We start from the raw sequence: 20,414 nt of genomic DNA, 5'->3' as shown, positions 1-20,414 counted from the left end.
TCCATCCGCATATGTCTGATGCAAAATGTGACATTAAATAGGGTCGTGCCTATGACAGCGGCTGCACAGGGTATTCGTGTCCTCGATAGAAAACATGCGAGAGCAATATCAAAACAAGATAACAAAACAACATCGATAGCACAGATAGATCAAATGCAACATGGTTGCAGGCTTGGGGCGCGAAGCAACCCTTACGCGGGTACGTTCTCCTTCTCTCCAAGGAGATCATGACCAGGCTCCATCTCGAAGCTAACATCGTTCCAAGGGTCCTCTTCAGGCATCTGTTCCAGCAGACTTGGCTGACCCTTGACGTGGATGAGCTCAATCTTCACTGGGGAGTCGGCAGCGTTTGAGCTGAAGTCCGAGCTGAGCCCGAAAGAAGTCGATTTGTTCCGCTGTCGCTCTGCAAATATCTGGTGAGCGCCTCCAGGCGCCGGCATCGGAGGCTTGGGAAGAGAGGGGACTGCCAAGTCGCCACCTAATCCCAAGGCGTCGAACTTGCTGACAAAGGCCGCCAAGGCTCGCCGTTGTTCCTCCAGTTTAGTCCTCATCTGTATCAGAGACATCAGTGAGGGTAAGCCAGTCGCAAATGAGAAAGCGCGCACCTTGCGCTCTTTCTCAAGCTGCCTGACAAGCTCCTCCGCCCATGCCTCCTTTTCCTTCCTAAGTTTGACCTCCTTCTCGAGCTTGACGCTCCACTCCTGCTCGACGTCCTCCCGGACCGCACGTAGCGGCTCGCCGAGATTGTCCTCATATCCAGCAACGACAATCTCCAGCTCCCTGATCGTCTTGGCCTGCTCAGCTATCAACTTGTCCTTAGAGTCTTCAGGCGCGTCAGGAGGGAGTTCAGGCCGTGCCAGTAGCGCAGCCTCTAGTGATAGAATTTGTGTTGACTGCGTCTCTATCTCCCGTCTTGCAGCCAGCAGCTCCTGCTGCAACTATTCAGAGGAGGATCTATCAACAAGCCGATCATGCGCGGCAAGAAGGACGTAACACACTTGGTACGGTGTCATATCAAAGTCGACCTTGGCAGGACTGCCAGGGCGCGACGCCTCCCTTTCTTCAACCGTTTGACTCGTCAGGATGAGCTTCGTCAGTTGCTGGATACGTGAATTCAAATCCTTCATCGCCTTGGACTCCTCGATTTTCTGTAGACATCACATCCATCAGCAAATGGACTGGAACGTGACCTCTCGACATCGTCGGAACCAACCTCCTGGGCAGAGAGACGACGTGATTTGGCCGGCGCCTCAGCTTCCCTCTCGGCAAGTTTCTTCTTCAAGTCTTCGATCTCTATACGGTACCTCTCAAGCAGCGCCTCCGTATCCATCACTTCGCCCTTGTGGGCATTGAGCTACAGAGGATTTCCACGAAGTCAGGAGGTGCTCGCCGTATGTACTCGTGCCGAGGAACAACCACATACCTGGACTTTCTTGATCCTTTGGGCAAACAGAAGCGTGTTGGTAGATTCCGACACAGCGTTCGTGTCAGGGTTGATAGTGCATATCACTGATATACGCGCATTCCCCGACAGCGAGGGCTGCAGCATACGGGTCAGTTTCGAGTTTCTGAAGGGCACGTAGTCACTTGGGGAAATGTCAGTTAGTGTCCTCGGAAAATAAGCATAATTCGATACGTTTTGTGCTTTGCCGCGTTATCGGCGAGGGTCCCAATGACAGTGCCGAGAGTAAGGAGACTGGAGAGATCGCATGAGCTACTGGAGAAGAATCTCGGAAGAACATGAGCATACCTTTGATTGATGTACTTCCCTTCTTTAGTCCTTTCTTTGTCTGAGGTTGCCTTCTCTGATCCCGCCAGGTCAATGAGACTCTGTAGTCGTGATGAGTGGCACGGCCATCTCGGGGAGAAGCTGAGGATACTCGTACCAAGACTGAGGTCTGCACGCTCTTCCCGCCTAATGCCTGCAGTCTGGGACCACCAGGTGTCGGTGGTCGAGGAGGACCGGGCGTACATCTTCCGCTGGAGCTCATCGCGTCAGCCCTCTCCCTACTTTCGATCACAAGCCTAAAGACGCTGTGACTCCGGCTACTCCGCTCATTCCAGTCAGTAGTAGCCGTCCGCCTGTTCGCGTTACCCCTCTCCAGCACCTCCTTCACACCCTTCAGGCTGGTGACGACTTCCTCGCGGAGTGGGGATAACCATACGTTCGACCCCGAGCCATGGATTTCCACAATATGAGAAGTCGTCGAGGATGGAGGTGCCAGCAGGTCGTGGATGGTTTCATTGTATATTTCGAGGTAGGAGCAGCGAAGGAGGTATTCCCGCGTCGGTGTTCGTCGGATAAAAGCAAACACGTCCTTCATGGCCCGGGGTATTATACCAGGCTGTTCCTCATTGCCAGACTACAGAATGTGTTGAGTCAGCTCAGTGCGCCATGCATGATAATAACTTACCAGCGTGAACGTTTTGCCACTTGCAGTCTGTCCGTACGCAAACACTATAGCATTATACCCATCCATAGCCGCACAAACATGACTCCTAGCAACGGCGTTATAGACAGGTTTGTTCTCAGAACCTGTCAGAATCTCGTCGAAATTGAACTGGGGTGGTGAGGACATAGTCGATTTAGCATATTGGGGAAATAGTTTGAGAGTTTTCGACTGGGCCTCTGAAATGTCCCAAGCTATTGGCGAGGTCGAAGGCCGGATTCTAAGAAGCATGAACGAACCACATTGACCATAAAACGCCAGAACGTACCTGATTGAAACCATGACTTTGTCTTCCGCGCCGTGGTCCCTGGTTAACAGTGCTTCGTCTATCTCGCCCGAGATGTCTCCAGCCTCAACCGTCTGGTAGTCCACCAGTACTTCCTCTGGATCTACTTGGGTAACGTCCATCTCACTTGGCAGATCAGGGCATGGGCTTTCCGCTCCTCTACTCCGTGAACGTGGGGTTGACGGCGTCTTGGGTCGCGAAGCATCGTACGAAGAAGCTTTGGTGGGGGTACCAGGCACTGGAGAAAGACCAGAACGCGGCCTCTGAGACAAGCGAGATCGACTTTCCACTGAAAGCGTCGACTTGTATTTCCTGGCAGACCCTAGACTGCTCGGGGTCGTTGCCCGAGGTATTCTACCCACTGTTGAACTGTCGCTGCTTAACGCACTGACGGACAGTGGTCTCTTGGGCGTGAAGGGCGGTGGTCGCACAGACCTCGCATTTGTAGATTCGCCGGCCATTTTGGAATGGGAGAGACTGAAAGACGCAGGGGTGTCTGCTCAGGGTATGTTCATTCAACCGTGGAAACTCAGATCAGTCGAAGGCGCGACGCGTCCCGGTCACGTGCCTCTCTCCCTCTAGGTCCCGGAGTGCTTCAATTGCTCATGTAGCTTGCAAATGGATCCTCCACCAGAAAACCCCTACAGTTTACAGGGTTTAGACTTGACCAAGATCAACTTCAAACTCCCGGGGTGGGGTCTTACCTAAACGTTCGGGGAAGGTAAAGCACATCTCATAGCCCCCTTATCACCACCGCGTTCACATCCAAGGCTCGGGGTGATCGTCTGATATCAAGTCAGTCTCGGTCTCCTATTTTCTCTGCGGACGGTGTCATACTCTCACAGGCACCGCCTTCTACTGAATCTACTTTCGAATCCTAGGAAGTCTCTGGTAAATCAATCGTAAACTGGACTAAAGCTTTGGCGTGCGGGCTTGCCAAAGTGGCGTTTTCATCTCCGTGGGTCTTGCCTGTCCCCTCTGATGTCTGGGACTTGGAACACCGCAACTATCCAACTCCGAGTCGACTCGCCAGAAGATCTCATACGGTCCCTTCTGTTATCGAAGCTCGCGGCAAGCCGGAATATCAGGTTTGCTGACTATGCCCCTGGTGTACCCTAAGCGCCGCCTTATCTTCTGCGAAGCCCTGGTCATTCTTTACAACGTCCGGATGACGAGAAGGACCGTTGCCGACCAATTATACGACATCGTAGAGTGACCGGGAAGGCCCTAGTTAACCGGCCCATCACCCGGGCCAACTACTTCCCTGGAGGACTGTATACGCCGCCTTTTCCGCCTGAGGACGAAAATGCCGCAGCTATCCTGGTACATGGGAAGATAGAAGATATCCTACGTCGCGGATGTGTATATGTGATATCTTACGCCCTACCTGCTGGATATCTGCAGTGCCTAAATCGTAGATTCCCTGAGCGACCGCGACGTACTGCGCGTGCCAGCCTAACCCGAACTGCGGCAAAGCGCGTGCTCAGTCATGCTGTGTACTGTTGCGCACCGCCTACAGTCTTCGAGACGTTACCGCTCGGCTTCTCTGGTAGTCCACCTTCAACCAGTGCCACCATCATCCCTCATTGCCGGGATCTGGCGCTTTCTGGAACTCCATCATCTCCAGTTGGGAGCGCAATCATACTCCTTGAGGGCGCACGACAGGTATTATTCGCTTTACTGTAAGTGTCTCGTGTCTCAATTCTGGGGTCGGTCGGCGTTATCTGCGTGCACGTTCGTCGCCCAACTAGACATACGAACATCTCATACCTGCCCGGGTCACGGTGTTTACACTTCGCCGTTTTCGCCACATGGTACGTGTCACCCGGGACCCCTCTCCCGAAGGTGGACAGTTAGCCGTTGCTGGACTCGTATAGGTATGTTCAAGTTTGACCCGACTATGCATAACTGCAGTGTTATAGATACTAGCATGCGTCCTTAGCCAAAACCCTACATATGGTCCGCTTCGGAGCAGCAAAATTTATGGGTACAGGGGTGATGTCCATATAACCAAGATACATGTACGCAACGGGGCACATGCAAAAAATCTTCGGAGGTTTTCGGCAAAAATCACCGTGACAATTTTAGCGGTCCACAAAATCGTCTAGTCTTTGGCGAAGAAAGCCATCAGTCCCTCGGATTCAGATTCGGGACCGACATCCACCCCGACCTCGTTCCGCCAAGTCTCCGTGCGAATCCTCATGAGTTCTTCCCAAAGAACTCCAGCCGGTGGTTGCTGATCTCCCTGCCGCAGGAATGCGCGGATACGCCAAAGCCACCTCTTAACCAGCCTGAAGGAGGCTTCGACTGTACGCCCGTAGCTCTCCGCTGCCAGAGGAGGAAGCCCTTGCTGTAAAGACGTCAAAGAAATCTGGGCAAGCCAGTAAAATGGCAGAGGGTTGAACATGAACCGCGCGTCGCTTCCGAGGTCTGCGATGCTCGCATCATTCATCCAACATTGCATCCAGCCGTGCAGCGCGGATTGCAGGGCGAAGGGGTTTTCTCTACCGTGTTCTCTGAAACCAGCTTCGTACTGAGACTTGCTGGGGGCTAGGTACGATGTTGGCGTTGACGGTCTCAGGCTCGCGGCGTACATGTCGCCCAGAATAGCATGAATAAGGATGAAGAGGGAGAACCGGTCAGAGACCATGGCACTGGGAGGCCGACGCATCTCGCCCAAGTTAGCGATTGTGCATTGGAGGCTCTGGCCAGTGAGCCGGTCGATGGGGGAGATGGCGGAAGAGGGCGCCTGCAGAAGGCCTTGCCACTCCTGAGCTGACGGTGCTTTCCACAAAGGGTCATCGCACGGGAGATGGAGCCGTATCTCCCCAGGCGAGAATGACGGAGCTAGAGAGAAGTAGATTGATTGACAACAATCGTGGAGGTACGAAAGCAACAACGCTCTGCTTAACCAGATAAGCAAAATGTGCTTCCCGATCTCGGGAGTTTCGTACCTTTTGATCATCTCATGCGCCGCCCAAGATCGCCAAGCATCCTCAACCTGATATGGATCGTTGAAGTCAGGCACAGGCCAGGCGACGTTCTGCTCGATTAGGCCGCTCCTTCGTATCATCTGTCGGGCATAAGCAAGCGTTATTGAAGCGTTGCCGCGGGGATCAAGCTGAGCTGACCATAACCACCATCCCATGGTATATGCTCGATGAAGTTCTCTGGTCAGGCCGCTGGTGGAATAGGCCCACTGTCTGCAGTAGGGTCACAGCCATTATGAGATGAGTTTGTTCGTCGGTTGCCTCTCTCGAGCTGGACTAAGGCGGTACATGTCAGCCTTCATTGCCATGCTGTATAGTGAGATCACGGACAAACTCTGTAATAAGCACTTCTCTGGATGATCGCAACGCTTCACTGATGAAATCCTGAGCAGTGGGGGTGTCCGAAAACAGGGCGCCACATGCTCGCATCGCTAGGAGCAAGATGGGTGGCTTCCCATCAGGCAACCAGGTAGCGGAGTGTATGACTGGTATTTGAGTCAAGAATTCCGCGAAGAATAAATACACTCCAAGACCGCTGTCAATCGAGCAGTTCGGCTTTCAACGGTAAATGTCACTCACTGTAGTTCTGTAATTCTTGCTCCGACGGCCCCTTAGGGCCAGACGCAAGCGCATCTGAGTTATGTGACTCGGACTGCAATGATGGAACTGCACCAAAGGCTGGTCCATTCGGACCTGGTGGCAAAGTTGTCGCCAAACCTTCATCTGCACTGTAGAAATGAGTGGGAATAGCGTTTGCGTAAAATGGGTAAGACGCCATAAACGAGTAGGCCTCTCGTGCCTTAGCAGTATCACTAGGCTGGACAAAAAGGAGATCGTTGATAGAGGCCCCGAAAAATGGGGCAGGGAATAACTTGCTGAAGTCGGCATGGCCGGGCGGAGCCACGCCGTCCAAGCCCTCAAGGCAAAGGCGCATTGGAGCTTCAGCGCTTACCAAATCCGAAGAAAGCGAAGACAGCGTAGATAGCGGAGATGAAAGCCTAGAAGAAGACGCCTCCGGCGATGTGGCCGGGGACGAAGTGGGTGACGCAGAAGGCACGACGTCGTCCTCTGATATAACGAGAGTAAGTGCTGGGGGTGACATTTCTGCTTCTTTGCTCCGTGAACGTCTCGGCTTCAAGTTGTTGGAGGACTGCTTTGGGTCGTTGATAAAAATACATTCGCGGTCTCTAGACACGCATTTTGAGCACGGCTGCTCCAAATCACACTTGATCTTCGACTCGGCGCACGCCTCGCACGACTTGCGACGAGAGCGATTGGCAAGAACACTTTTCGTCTATAATAAGCGAAGCATCTGGGAAAGACGCACAGAACACCTACGGATCGCCACAGGTTCGTTTATGTCTAGTTAGGAGATCGCTACGCGTGAACTGTGATTGGCAGCGCTTGACGACAGAACTCAGTCTCGGAGCCGGCTCATCTCATGAAATGAACATACCTCGCAACAGTGATCTCTTTCATTGGTGTCTGAAACGAGAGCGGAGCTGAAGGTAGGCGCTCCGGCAGAGAGGTAAAGCGAACATACGTGATCGAAGATGGCGGTTAAGGTGGGTCGTCCGGGTGAACTTCGCCGGACAGAGGGGGCAGTGCTTTGTCTGCGGCAAGGAGGGTATGTTGCCCCTATGCCGACGTACTCTGGACATGTTGCTAGAGGCAGGAGGGTCGGAAGTAGGGTCCATACTTAGTCGAGAAGTGTCTACGGCGGATGGTAGCACGCGCTGTCCAGCAGAGCGGGGCATACGTTAGCGAGTAGAAGACTCCGTAACTCATACAACATTGGTTATAAGGTCTGCGAGCGTCTACGTCGGAACATGCACTGAATGCGAAGTCTCGACCGAGGTAGTGCGTAATACACGTTTAAGTTGTGCGCTGCCCTAACGATCGATTGCGGCAATGTTCTGTCTGTGCCACATTCTCTGCCTTCCATTTGATTGCCAAGAGCCTCAGAGGCGACTCAACTGTACTCGTTGATCCAATCGCCACATCCGTCAGGGAAACAGCCGGTATTGACCGGTGTGCTGCCACCGGCCAACGAAATTCTCCGATACGGTCCTACCCCGAAGGATTGCAATGGTCTAGAGGTAATGCGTGCACAAGTCAGCCTGAGACTCTGGCTACCTATTAAGGGTAACCTCAACAACCAGTCATGCATGAAGCCCGCAAGAGAGGCTTGACGCTTGCAGGATATGGACTATTGCAGAAGCTAGTCAGTCAATACAATGTGTGTAGGACATACAATATCATCATTGACTCTCGATACCAAGTGCTTTCCCTTCTTCACGCATGTCATGCCTCTTTAAAAATCGGACAGCCTGGCAGGCAGCTGACTATGACGCGGTATCACCATCGCTGTGGAAATCGTGCAAGCCGGTGTATACCCCCAAGCATTTGTTTCACCATACAGCGAAGGGGCAGGAGTTCAGTCAACCTAAGAGGCCCTACGATACATCAACGGAACCAAAATCAACGAGAGCCAAAGATTATGTATAAATTTCACCAGGCGCCAGACCAAAGCCTGTTCAAGACCCAATTAACTGACGCTCTCAGCTGCTGTGGTACTAGAGAAAGAAGGAATGGACATGCATTTTGATCTCCGCCGCATAGTGGAACGTATCGACCGAATCGCCTTATCTATTATAAGCTTCAGAATCAAAGGCCATCGGGTGAAAGAGTTGCACAGGCTTACCCGCTCTATGGCAGACGCTATCTATCTGCACCCACTCCATGTCTACCCAAGAGTGATGTCATCCGGCGAGGAGCTTTCCCATAGGAGCGAATGCTGCAGTGCCTGGAGTGGTGAGTTGTGCCACAATCCATTCCTGTCAACGCCTAACGCAAGAACGTCAGTTACCGGGAAATGCGTATCGTCAGTAAGGTGAATGCCGTGGTCGGCGTCGATCTCGGCCATGGTGTACGCCTGGCAGCGAGACATCTAGTTCGTTTTCATAATCGAGTCATTCAGTGCAACATTGAACCAACCTCTTGCTTGATACGGAAGTGATCGTGTACCTAGGGCTCACTGCGTCCCTAGTCAGGATAATCCGAGCGCAACGGGTCACGCGAGAATATACAAACGTTCGAGGACACGAGTCATTGGTACTCAATCCCTACATGAAAACGATCCGATGCCAGATACTGTTGTATTTTGCTGCACGGAATGAGTAATAGTTGAAGTGTGAAACCTATGCGTGGCTAGTAAGCATTTCAAATGAAAGAAGACCATCCCTATCCCTTGCTAATCTGCTGATACTCGCCGTACCTCGGGCCAGCTGGAATGAGCGATACCGGTCCTTGCAATACTGCGCCATTCGCAGTTAGGCTCTAAGGACCCTAGATCAAGTGGGCTTCGTCAGCGAACTGCAAGATAACGCCAGCAGAATATAAACGGGTGACCTACGCTCTTGATACTCCTGTAATCAAGTCTTGAAAGGTTTATGCTTGCGATGGTCGTCACGATCATACGTATGTTTGTAGACCAGTGGGGATCGTGTCTGCGTCAAGACTGCCGATCGGCGAGCACTTCGGAGAAGGGCGTCACTCGCCGGTGGAGGGCGCTACTGGCACATACTGATGGTCAATGATTCAATATCGGATGCCAACTACGCCCGATGTGTAGCAAAGCAAGGATATCTCGGGGACAAACTGTGTGTCCATTGACGCTTGGGGGGCATGGGGACAGAAAAACCCTGTGCTTGTGTGTACGGTCATTCGATGGTGCCAGGGTTTGCACATTCGTCGAGATTATTGCCGAGGAAGTCCGAGAGTTGGTCGAAATGCACGTCCTGCGCGGAGGGATATATACTTACATTGGACTGCAGTATATGCTTGACTATGTATAACGCTGTACAACGAAGCTCTCCAGGAAGCCCAGACTGTGGCTGTGCCTTGACTTTCACTACTGACGCTGACGGGCATTCCGAAAAATACTGTGCGAAGAAAAACCAAAATAAATATGAGTCTACCGTACATACTATACAACGCCGGCTATGTCTCTATACCATTAGTAACATCTGAACCAAATCTACGCGCGCAAAAAGCTGATACTCTTCCAGTAGTTCAGGTAAGTCTCAAACATCCTGTGATCCACTGCAGGCACCTCCCTCAACGTCTTCGAGACTTCCACCGTCTTCTGCAAGTCAAGCCGGCAACGGATACCCCTCCCTGCCAGATTGTTCTCGAAGAAGGCAATGAGTTTCACGGCAGGGTTAGACTCCGCCGACTGTTGGCCATCGTTCAGCCGGTCAAGCCATTCGCGCATCTTGACCAGTACCAGTTTGCGGCCATCCTGCGTCTTAAGATTGGCCTGTAAGACTGGCACAAATTCGCTCCACGGGGTCGGCTTGGGGTTCGCAATGTGGAACATGCCGACACGACCCTTCGGATCTAAGCACACGTCGACTACAGTCTGAGCAACGCTGTCGACGGGTGTCCAAGCAACCACGGGTGGCCAGTCGGTTGGGATAGCCGCGAGCTCCTGGCAGCCACGAACTAGAGCTGGTACGTTGTCTGTCTCGTTCCAAATACCGCGTCGAGAGTCTCCGGAAATCTGACCAATGCGGAAGGAAATCGTGGGCAAGCCTGTCTTCTCCCTTGCAATAGCCAGTATCCGCTCGCCCACGTACTTTGACCTTGCGTAGCCTTGAGGCAGGCACATGGATGGGTCATCAACGGATTCCTCAGGGACTGGGCCTTTCGTGTAGGCGCCGGCAGACGCGATGGATGACGTAAATGCGATACGCGGAGCTCTATCACGGGGTGACGTGAGGGCGAAGTCGACGAAATTGCGAAGGCCTTTAAGGTGAACAGGTTCGAAAGTCGCCAAGGACCAGTTGAAGTTCAATGCCCAAGCATTGTGAATGACGAGCGTAACAGATGAATGGATGGCGATGAAGACATCGTCCGCAAGACCAAATTTGCGTTGGTTGACCTGGACATCGTGGAACACGAGCTTGCCAAACGCCGCGGCGTTCTCAAGGACGGATACATCTAAGCCCCTTTCCTTATACGAACGTTGTTGGCGTTGCATGGAAGGGCTTGAACCAGATCGGTTGAAAGCAAATACCTGCATGAGAGTCGTTTAAAGGTAATCCAACATGCAATAGCGATAAGAACATTACCTTCTTGACGCGAGCATTGAGAAGCAGCGAATGCAAGATGAACGTGCCGAGGGATCCCGTCGAGCCCGTGAGAATGACAACCTCATCATCGTCCGCGGGCACGTTGGACCCCTTCTGCGTGGGCAGATCTGAGGTGTATTTCGCCACAGTATCATTGATGATCTGGGCGTGCTGCTCTGCGGTTTCCATCCCGCTATCCGCCAAGAAGCCAGACTGTACTAAGGTCGCCATAGCCGTAGCCATAGCCTTGGGCGACGAGTATAGGAACACGAAGTTCTGAGGAACTTTGCTCGCTAAGGCCTGAATCTCCTTCTTCTCGCTGCGACGGCACGCAGACAGCAGGGAGTTACGAACAAATATCGCCTTCAGCGAGTCCATTCCCTGCTCGAAAACGTCATCGTCACTGCCGACCGGCTTGCCCATGGCTTCCTCGACAATGGCCCGGAAGAACGGTACCAAGGTGCTCTCCTCGGCAGGCTCGGGCAACGGCGGCTTGTTCGACGACGACAGGCTTTCGACAGCTAGATACAACTCGTCGATTTCCTTGGCGTATAGGTCTATAGCAGCCTTCCTCTTGACACTGCCCTTGTCCGTCCTCGGCAACTCCTTTCTAGGAGTCGTGACAAGAATCATTTCCTTCCATATCTGCGAATGCTGAGGGGAAGTCCTATTCGCCATCTCCACACTGGGCCAAATGGCGTTTCGGAATTCAGCGAGCTTCGACTCGTCTGAAGGGTCAAAGACGTAATCCGAGGCGGGAGCAACAAGGACGCCGTTCTGCGTTCGTCCAGTACCAAAGACAATTGCCGCAGAAACACGAGGGTCTGCTTCAATGGGCACTTCAATAGCGCGAGATAGGGTCTTCTCCCCGTTGGAGAGGACGATAACGTCATCAGCGCGACCGCAGTGTTTGAGCAAGCGGGGATGCGTGGGGTGTCTTTGGTAGAGGTCTGAAGTTGAGTAACCCTCAACTCCGTTGATGTTAACGTTGATGGTGCCCGGCTTCCAACCATCCTTCGCCAAGATAATCAGCTCGAACGGTCCGCCGTCCGGCGTCGAGCCCCTGGGCTCCAAGACGATGTCCAGGTCTGGGCGGATCTCATGGTACTGCCAGTCCTGAGGCTCTCTGCCATCAGGCTCCAGGACGTTCATCTGCCCGATCTCTGTGCTACCAAGCATCGAGAGGAAGTGGATCCCCTCCTTGACCAGGAAATCGCCGAAGTGAGGAGGCACGGGTGCTCCAACGAAGAACCAGAACTTGCGCCCGCGAAGTACATCCATCCCTCCAGGCAGCGTCGGAATCTCCTCTATAACAGAGGGTGCACCGATCACGATGTCCGGACCGGAGACGGCGCTGGATTGGCAGAGGTCGATGATGGCTGAGGCGGTAACGGGCTTCGAGGGGTCGGGGAAAGTAACTTTCCAACCCAGCCAGAGGAGAGAGGCGCGAGTGAGAGCAGCCCCGGAGCCGTGGAACAAGGGCAACGTGGCAAGAACAGACGAATTATTGTATTTGGTAACGAATTTCGGCGGGTAGTATCCTATAGATGTACCGTTCAGTATAATCAAGCGTGCACTAAGTCGGAGGAGCTTACCTTGGTGCCAGAAGAAGCGCGTGTTCCAGGCCACGGGCTTGGGAAGGCCTGTAGAGCCAGACGTATGCAAAATCAGGGCTCTTCGGTCGCATTCATCCTCCCACTTCAAGGTGAAGGGGAAAGGCTTGCGGTCTTGGACAGACACAGTCGCCGGCAAAGGTGCCAAATCATGAACAGGGATTGCGCCCGCCTCAGCTGCGGAGGCCTCGGCCTCCTTCCGGTTGTACGAGTCGGATAGAAGGGCGACAGAGTTTGTCAACTTTAAGAGATTGACGATGGCGGCTCGGGAGTTACGGGTAGAGATGAGGAGCGGGACTAATCCGCACTTGTGGAGGGCGTAGATAGTGATCATGTACGCGGCATCTGATCTGGCAAGGATTGCTACCACTTTGTCCGGATCCTCAGAAGAGCGACGAGCGCCGATTTTCGCGTCGAAATTCCAGGCCGCCGCGTCTACGGCAGCTCCAAACTGAGCCCAGGGTACATCGACATACTCGCCGGTGCCAGGCTTAGGATAGCTGATTGCAATTCGTCCAGAATCGTTGTAAGAACGATGATCTATGGCATAAGGGAGAAGACATGGAGAATGGGGGATAGCGGTCAATGCCTCTGACTTTGCGGTCTTGGAGATTTCGCCTGGCATGTCTACCACCACAACGTAAGCGCGTCGTGAGATTGCCAAACAATACTAAAGTCTTACCGAGCGTAGTCGAGGTCCAGACAAGCAGACGGGAAGTAGCAGTTGTGGGCCATCCAGCAAACTCTGCGGCATTATAAAGTCACTACTTGTCCGCCGTCCGTCCCTCCAGGATCACCGGTCGGCAGTGGGTCTGTTCATTCCTCGGAGTCATGGCATTAGTCTCCCAACGTGGAACCGGCATTCTCCTCGAATTGGCACAGAGAGAGCCTGTCCAGGCCGTCTTGCGTAGAACCAAGGCGGGGAGATGTGGACGCCTTCCAACTTCGGTCATCGAGAGTGGGTTAGTTGCGCATCGTGGGAATGATCTGCAGCCAAATCCGGGGCACGGGTGGCTGCAACCTCGAGCCCTTCACCTCCCACCGCTAACGCAGCGCCCCAAGCATTCCGAATGATGCTTACTGACTGTTATTACACGAGCCCACGTCCTGTCCGTTACCTCGAACGGCAATCATATATATGCGGCAGGTTAGGACTTGGGGGATGGCAATACTCTCCAGCTTCATCTTCCAATGGCGCAGTCTTCTACGCAGGCAAGTTATCCGATTTTTTGTATACCGAGGTCGATCATCTCACCGTAAATTGTAGGCATTTCTCCAGTTGGACGCTACCTTCACCGCTGGTGCCAGCCGTCCTTACAACTGGAGGCGGAAGCAGTTGCAAGGGGTGCATGGTATGTTGGATCCGGTTCAGCAAGCAAAGAGAAAATACTAACTCATCCTCAGACTTGATCCAGAAGCATACCGATGAGCTTGTAGGCGCAGCTTTGAAAGGTACTCAAACCAATACGGCTTCGATCTGGAACGCCCATCTAATTAGTCATATACAGACAGCCGCCTCGTGCGCTCTGAGGTTCTGCTCGAACTTGGAGCAGTCCTACAGACCGTCAAAACCGAGTTGGACAACGTCATTAGGAGCTCGAAGACTACCACTAAGGGCTCCAGGGCTGAGGTCCTAGGACTCTTCCGTCAGAATCAGAAGATCAAGCAAATCCAAGCACCTGCTGGTGTCATCTTGGTTACGCCTCACTGGGCCTGTAAGTAAATATGAGGCAGTACAGAATTCGTCTCTGACCTTCGGCTTGCCAGTCCCATTTGTGACGACGCTTGGTACTCTGGTGTCTGCGTATGCCGCCGGCGACGTCGCGGCGCTATACTTCCCACCAAGTGTAGCGTCGTCAGTGGCCGACATTTTGTCCAAGCTGTTGCCCAGGTATATCGACCAGCTATCTTTCGCCGTACTTGGTTTGTCCCAGCTGTCGAAGCAGCATGCGCACCTTCTTGAAGTCCTTCCTTCGCCGTCTGTCGCCGCTCTGAAGGTCGGTAAGGACGGTTCCCTGAATTTCGACATACCTCCTGCGATTGCCGGGGCTCTTCACGGACCCAGTACCGTCTATGTCCACCAGAGTGCTCTGTCTAGGCCGGGTAGTTCCGCCAGGAAGACTGAAGCCAAGGACATTGCTACTGCCATAGTGCAAGCGAAGCTGGCATTCAACGGTGAGTCGCCCATGGCGCCTTGGATCGCATACTTCGACGAGGAAGTCTACGATGACATTGCGCGGGAACTCGCTACGGCTGTCGCTCGCATTGGGGCCGGCCTCCAGACCGCCACCCGTAATCAGGAGGCAGAGAGTGCCAAGGACATGGTGGATGCTATCTTGAAAGATGGCGCCAAGGCTTTAATTTCTGGCCCGCTCTATATCTTGGAAGACGACGTGACGTGAGTCGATGTCCATCAGGCATCGCCGGACTACACTAACAGTATTTTGTGCAGGAAAATAAGCAAGAGAAACATACCGCCTGGGCGGGTCCCGTTCTTGCTCGTCTCTCGTGTCCAGTCGCCTGATACTGCCATCGACCGAATGCAGGCTATGTGCGCTCGTCACATCCCTCTTCAGTCCCATACTTCCGACTCACGGACATCACACAGGCCGCGTCTCTCCGCCTTCTACCTTTTTGTCAAGTCAAAGAAATTCCAGACTTACGTTACTGAGCACGTTGACAGTGCTGTGACCGTTGCCAACTCAATCCCACCCTCTATCCTCGTCCATCCGCTCTCTCACACCACCGCTGTCCAGCCCGTCCTCTCCCGCGACCAAGCCATTGTCTCTGCCTCTTCCCCCGCTGCGATGATCATGTCTGGATCCGACATGGAGTCCAAGATGCTTGAGGCGATCAAGAACTCCTACATCGAAAGGCTCGATGAGGGGCCTGGCACCCGCATGGATTTCTTTGAGCAGGTTAAGCTGGTGTACCGAGGGGTGCAGTTCGTGACTTTGGTTAGTGTCGGCTTGGGTGCATGGCGGCTATATAACAGGTTTTCTCGGTGATGGGATGTGGCTGGATGAATTCATGCCAGGGGTTCGCGCCCGAAATGCGATTCCGCAGCACGGGCGTGTTTATATATATATTTAAGCAGTTGTCATTCGTTCTTGCATTGTCTGCGATAGAAAATGTGTATTCTGATATGTAGTATATGCCAGTCTTTCATAGTGGTTGAATCCTTAATAATCATGACCGAATATCACGATGCTTGAACCACATCAATTTGCGTGGAATGTGTTTCCGCGTCCATGATTTGTCCTCCACGGGTATGCGATTCGCCTAGTTAACGCCACAAGATGGCTTAGGACGTTGGTATTCCTCGTACGAACGACTGCGGATGGAACTCTATATATTGCGCCCGCTATATACGCTTTCAAGCGGGCACGTTACGCCGCCCGCAGCACTTCTGGCCCCTAAAAATACAGACCGCAATACTTCATAGTACAAGAGCAACCAAGATACCGGAGGGGGTGCATACGCCACTAAGTCCTCCGCCCTGTCACACACCTACCCCTCCAATCACACAGAACCCTAACCCCCGCTTGCGCTTCTTCGTCTTCTCCGCTGGTGCCTTCCTCGCTCTGCCACGATACTCCGAGCTTCTCTTCGGATCCCTCGAACCGGGTAAGATGGGCGCTTTGCTGAAGCGCTCTAGATGTGGATACAGGACGGGCAAAGGTTTCAGTTCCAGTTCCGGGGTATCTAGGACCAGCGCCGAGACAGAAGATAACGAGGCAGCCGTTGCAGGTGAGAGAGCGATCCCTGCCGGTTCTGGTTGCGGCTCCTGCGTTGCGAGCTTCCTCTAAATAATGGTTATGTTGCACATGGGTCACCAGCTCCGAACTTGATATTCTAAACAAGCGTACCTGATCAGCCGAGGGTACTCCGCGTTCCGCCTCGCTCTCGCTGGCGTAGAGCTCATCCATATCATCCCTCACGTACATTCTGTTCCATTCCATTCTTCCAGACGACGGCTCTGGATCGGTTGTACCCGCGGAAGGCTCCCGCCTTTGTAACCGCTCGATCCTATCCAGCAACGCTCGCTCACTCTTCCCTTCCCCGAATGCTGTCTTCTCAAGATTCATTCGAGTGAACACTGTGTTGAGATCCAGCGGCTCCCGCGACCTCTCGTAGGACGGTTGTACCTGCGCGTACTCTTCCTGTGCTGTCGGAGTGAAGGAAGCACGCAGACTGGACGTGCTTGGTCCCCGCGGGTGGCCACCTTGGCCCGGGGCAGTGGACATCGAGGGGAGGAAGAGCGGGGTACGAGATGCTCCATTACGAGTTTTGGTGGCAAACTGTGAAAGACCAGGGGTTGGGGAGGCAGAGGGGAGGAACAAGGGTGTCCGCTGGGAACGGGATGGAGGATGAACTCCAGGACGCGCCGTTTTCGCAGGAAGTGGCGGAACCCGTCTTGCCGATGACGGGGAGGACAATAATTTAGGACAGGCTCCGGATTCTGATTTCTGTTCCGTTTCAGGGGTACCAGGTAGCATGGTGTTACCAACCGAGGTATCGCGGCTCTGTAGACTTGTTGTAGGCATGATTATCTCTGGACGCACATCTGTGCTGGAAGCGACGCCATGATCGTTGCCATCCAGAGGCTTCAGTATTGCGAGAGATGATTCCGTGTAGTTTGCATTACCCTCAGAAGTCGTGCGCAGTCGTTTCGAAGTGTCGGCTGAATGGCGTGTGGATGCCTCTGCAGGACGTTTATGGCTACTCGAAGTGGAAGGGGAGAGGATGGGACGTGAGGCAGGTGAAATAGGACGCTGGGACGAGGATGAGGACGCAAGAACTGAAGGTGACTGGGTATGGATTGAGCACACGTATAATAGAGCAGGCATATCAGACAACTTGCCCTATTCTGCGAAAGGCGTGAAGGCACAATTCGGGTCTCGTCATCGGACAGAATTTCAATTGTTTCGAAGTTCGCTTTATTGACTTCGGCCTTGGTCTGCCATGCTCAGTAAACGGGATGCACATTACGCACAGCTTGGCTTGAGAGTCACACCTTCCCTGGAGAATGTGAGGTTTGGGCAGAGACAATCTTCTCATCCTGAATCTCAATTGTCTTGGGTCTCATCTCCTGGCCACTTGAAGTCGCCGCTAGACCATTGGCCCCACTCTTCTTCTTACATCGTCTACACATCCATGCGTCAAGCCCGTTATCGACATCGTTCCTGTTCGTCGCGTAGATCCGTTGAATCAACTCTTCATCCGCGACCGCTGGCTGGTGACATCCTTGGACGTAAACGCGTCTGACGGGCGATATACACTGTTACTTTTCTGACTCACTGTGATGATAGTGCCGTCTACAGGAACAGCATGTTAGTAGAAATGCGCGAGGGCCATGACACGGCTCCTTGCACCGAGTGCAAAGACGCGAGTTGACCATGATCGTCGAAAGCGCGATGGAGTTGCCACATCTTGCGACTCGATCAGGTTCCAAAATAGGTTTGATCACACCAACCCAATGTGGCCACTGGCTGCCACCTCCTACGTCTATCGCAGTGGCGCTTACGACTCATCTTTCATCCTTATCGACAAAAACGCCTCTACTGATGTCCTTCTAACTTTGATATTGAATCGCTTCGCATGCTCCAAGGATACAGTTTTCCGCGGCGCCTTGAGGAAACCTCTTTGTCAAGAAAGGGTACTACCAGATAAAGAGATGCCGCGAGTTCGTGGCCGTCGCTCAGTAGCTATAGCGTCAGCGTAGCCGAGCTCCGACTCCTTGATCATTTTGAATGAACCGCTCGTCTCTGCCTCCTGTACAACATCGGCGGATGTTACAGCCCTCAGCTCCTCCACGATCTCACCAGGCGAATTCGTGCGAGACAACTCATACTCGTCGGGACCGACGTTCTCCACTTCGACCAGCAGTTCACCCTCGCGAGTGCCCTTGGTACACCGCATCTGCACTCGGCTCATTTCCATATCACTCAAGAGCAGTTCGGGTTCTGTCCCTAAGGAGGTGGAGAGCCTGCGAATGTTGAACATCAATCGGCTCATGGTAACCGAAAGCACTGCCAGCATTATTCTGTGGTCCGTTTGAATGCGGTAAGCCGTGTGCAGGAGGGACCAAGATACAGATACGCACTCGCTCTGTTTTGCGGGGAGGCTCACCTGTAGGACCCGATCCACAAACAGGCATACAAGAAAAAGGCAAGAAACGTACCCGTTGGTCACGTTGTAGGGCGCCAATCGTGTCAAACAGGCTTGTACCTTGAAAGAGGTGTCAGGCCGACAGAAAGGTAACAAATATCGCGGAACCATTCACCAAACGCCGCGGAAGCGAGCAACGTGCCCCTTTCAATGTATCAGCCTCGAAGAATGCTCGTAGGAAGTGCGCAGCATACTCACTCGCACAGTAATCGGTTCATGAGGTGCCTCCCCCCTCCAGGAAGCGGTCGCGGGAAGAACACCCGTGCGATGGTTAGCAGATAAAGGATAGTATGGATAACGAGGGGGGGGAGCCACAATTGACCGCTGAGGGGGCCGTTATTTGCCAGATACTGAATTACGACGGTCCAGTGCGTGACCTGGTAGCCGATGGTGAGAAAGACGAGCAAGAGTCGGACCGCTGTCGAGTGCGAGAAGAGGTACCATAGTCTCAGGGCGTGCATCACTGGAATAGGGTCGATTGTATGTATAGTCTATTGATGGATGGTGTCTCTGACCTTGAATGATAACCAGGCCTAAGGTGGTTAACGTCGTGACTAGGATCAATCTGGGAATAGTTAAGCAAGGTGGACTGCGCAGCATCGCGCGTATTTCCCTCACATCTACTGGGTTTGAACATGCGTACATGACGAACTAGATTTTGTGACTCACCCATCTTGTGTCATTGGAGGACCATGTACCTAATCCACCGTTGTCAGCACGGGATGGATGGCTGATACAAACTGCGAGCTCACTATAAACGCTGAGACTAAGGCCAGGAATCTCAGTTAATGCCCTGGTACTCTGCCACGAGACATACCTGCACGTTATGAGGTTGATATATCGATTCTAGTTTGGGAAGAGACGCTGAGCCCGTGGCCGATCCACCCGTGACACGATAGACGTACCCAAAAGAAGAGTAATCGCGAGAGCTTCGCAGGATTTGTACACCTCCAGAAGTAAGCCACCTGCAAAGAAAAGCTACCATGTAAACAACGGGCCCGACGAAGTCACGCATGACTTACCTCCAGATCCAATGTGATAAAGTACTCATAGATAACCATAGAAAACACACTGTAAACCAGATGACGAGACCTCCGGACCCCTACATACAGAAGAGGGTCATCTGGCGCTGTCGACGACATCGAGAGAAGGACAGCAGAGCAAGAGGGGATTCCGTAGCCCGGTGGAGACACGAACATTTAGCTAATAACAGCCGTGTCAAATGTCCATCTCGCAGCGGTCGCTTCCATCACCAGCGTGTGCTTGATCGGGCTCCTCCCAAGGCGCGAGATCATAACTGAATGGGGAGTACCACTGGGAGACTGTGACAGTTGTAATACTCACCATCTGAATGTGTCTCGTGCATCGATGCGGATTCCCAACATCAGCTCACGGCCGGGACATTCAGAGACGGGCTTGTGACTAGAGGAAACTGTTTTCTCATGGAGAAGATATCTATAGTGCGCATCGTCTCATCATCACCCCCAGTACGCTTCTGAGACAGTTCTCATCAGCTCAAGATGGGATGCGACTTTGGTGGCGTCGACCTACGGGAACTGTTGCTTGATAATGCTAACAATGAGCGGCCAACTATCATGACGATAGCTACGTGATGCGATGGACTGCAGGACCTGCGTACCTTCATATAATAGGCCAGGTTCAGCGTCGAGTCCAGGGGACGTATGCTACCAATCTATTCCCCATTGCTATCCTGTACTCGGCAAGTACTAAGTATACCTGGAGAAATTCCCATGGCAAGCCAGACTGTA

General features: G+C 53.1%; 5 protein-coding genes across 5 annotated transcripts; 1 reads left to right on the top strand and 4 right to left on the bottom strand.

The window, feature by feature from the left end:
- Nucleotides 1-191: 191 nt before the first annotated feature.
- GLOTRDRAFT_118046 (kinesin-domain-containing protein) lies at nucleotides 192-3,197 on the bottom strand (the record flags this gene model as incomplete). Its single annotated transcript, XM_007872216.1, has 10 exons — nucleotides 192-551; nucleotides 606-938; nucleotides 999-1,148; nucleotides 1,214-1,354; nucleotides 1,424-1,586; nucleotides 1,637-1,696; nucleotides 1,751-1,830; nucleotides 1,887-2,363; nucleotides 2,415-2,670; nucleotides 2,719-3,197. The coding sequence occupies 10 exons, from the start codon at nucleotides 3,195-3,197 to the stop codon at nucleotides 192-194; spliced, it is 2,499 nt and encodes an 832-aa protein (XP_007870407.1).
- A 1,643-nt stretch (nucleotides 3,198-4,840) lies between these two features.
- GLOTRDRAFT_49480 (uncharacterized protein) lies at nucleotides 4,841-7,423 on the bottom strand (the record flags this gene model as incomplete). Its single annotated transcript, XM_007872202.1, has 9 exons — nucleotides 4,841-5,240; nucleotides 5,277-5,642; nucleotides 5,691-5,809; nucleotides 5,868-6,002; nucleotides 6,057-6,250; nucleotides 6,306-7,012; nucleotides 7,065-7,129; nucleotides 7,183-7,211; nucleotides 7,270-7,423. The coding sequence occupies 9 exons, from the start codon at nucleotides 7,421-7,423 to the stop codon at nucleotides 4,841-4,843; spliced, it is 2,169 nt and encodes a 722-aa protein (XP_007870393.1).
- A 2,342-nt stretch (nucleotides 7,424-9,765) lies between these two features.
- GLOTRDRAFT_49473 (acetyl-CoA synthetase-like protein) lies at nucleotides 9,766-13,099 on the bottom strand (the record flags this gene model as incomplete). Its single annotated transcript, XM_007872200.1, has 3 exons — nucleotides 9,766-10,806; nucleotides 10,862-12,402; nucleotides 12,457-13,099. The coding sequence occupies 3 exons, from the start codon at nucleotides 13,097-13,099 to the stop codon at nucleotides 9,766-9,768; spliced, it is 3,225 nt and encodes a 1,074-aa protein (XP_007870391.1).
- A 537-nt stretch (nucleotides 13,100-13,636) lies between these two features.
- GLOTRDRAFT_141115 (ALDH-like protein) lies at nucleotides 13,637-15,482 on the top strand (the record flags this gene model as incomplete). Its single annotated transcript, XM_007872215.1, has 7 exons — nucleotides 13,637-13,690; nucleotides 13,742-13,826; nucleotides 13,879-13,926; nucleotides 13,983-14,189; nucleotides 14,242-14,872; nucleotides 14,927-15,025; nucleotides 15,083-15,482. 7 exons carry the CDS (start codon nucleotides 13,637-13,639, stop codon nucleotides 15,480-15,482), a joined length of 1,524 nt encoding a protein of 507 aa, XP_007870406.1.
- A 328-nt stretch (nucleotides 15,483-15,810) lies between these two features.
- GLOTRDRAFT_141114 (uncharacterized protein) lies at nucleotides 15,811-18,492 on the bottom strand (the record flags this gene model as incomplete). The annotated part of the gene is made up of 6 exons (XM_007872214.1): nucleotides 15,811-16,279; nucleotides 16,344-17,285; nucleotides 17,366-17,434; nucleotides 17,492-17,710; nucleotides 17,776-17,792; nucleotides 18,141-18,492. The coding sequence occupies 6 exons, from the start codon at nucleotides 18,490-18,492 to the stop codon at nucleotides 15,977-15,979; spliced, it is 1,902 nt and encodes a 633-aa protein (XP_007870405.1). The 3' UTR covers nucleotides 15,811-15,976.
- Between the last annotated feature and the right edge of the window lie 1,922 nt (nucleotides 18,493-20,414).

Source organism: Gloeophyllum trabeum (genome assembly GCF_000344685.1).
Source record: "Gloeophyllum trabeum ATCC 11539 unplaced genomic scaffold GLOTRscaffold_00017, whole genome shotgun sequence".
In the NCBI taxonomy this organism is placed as follows: Eukaryota; Fungi; Basidiomycota; class Agaricomycetes; order Gloeophyllales; family Gloeophyllaceae; genus Gloeophyllum; species Gloeophyllum trabeum.
This window is presented reverse-complemented; position numbering and strand designations above follow the sequence as displayed.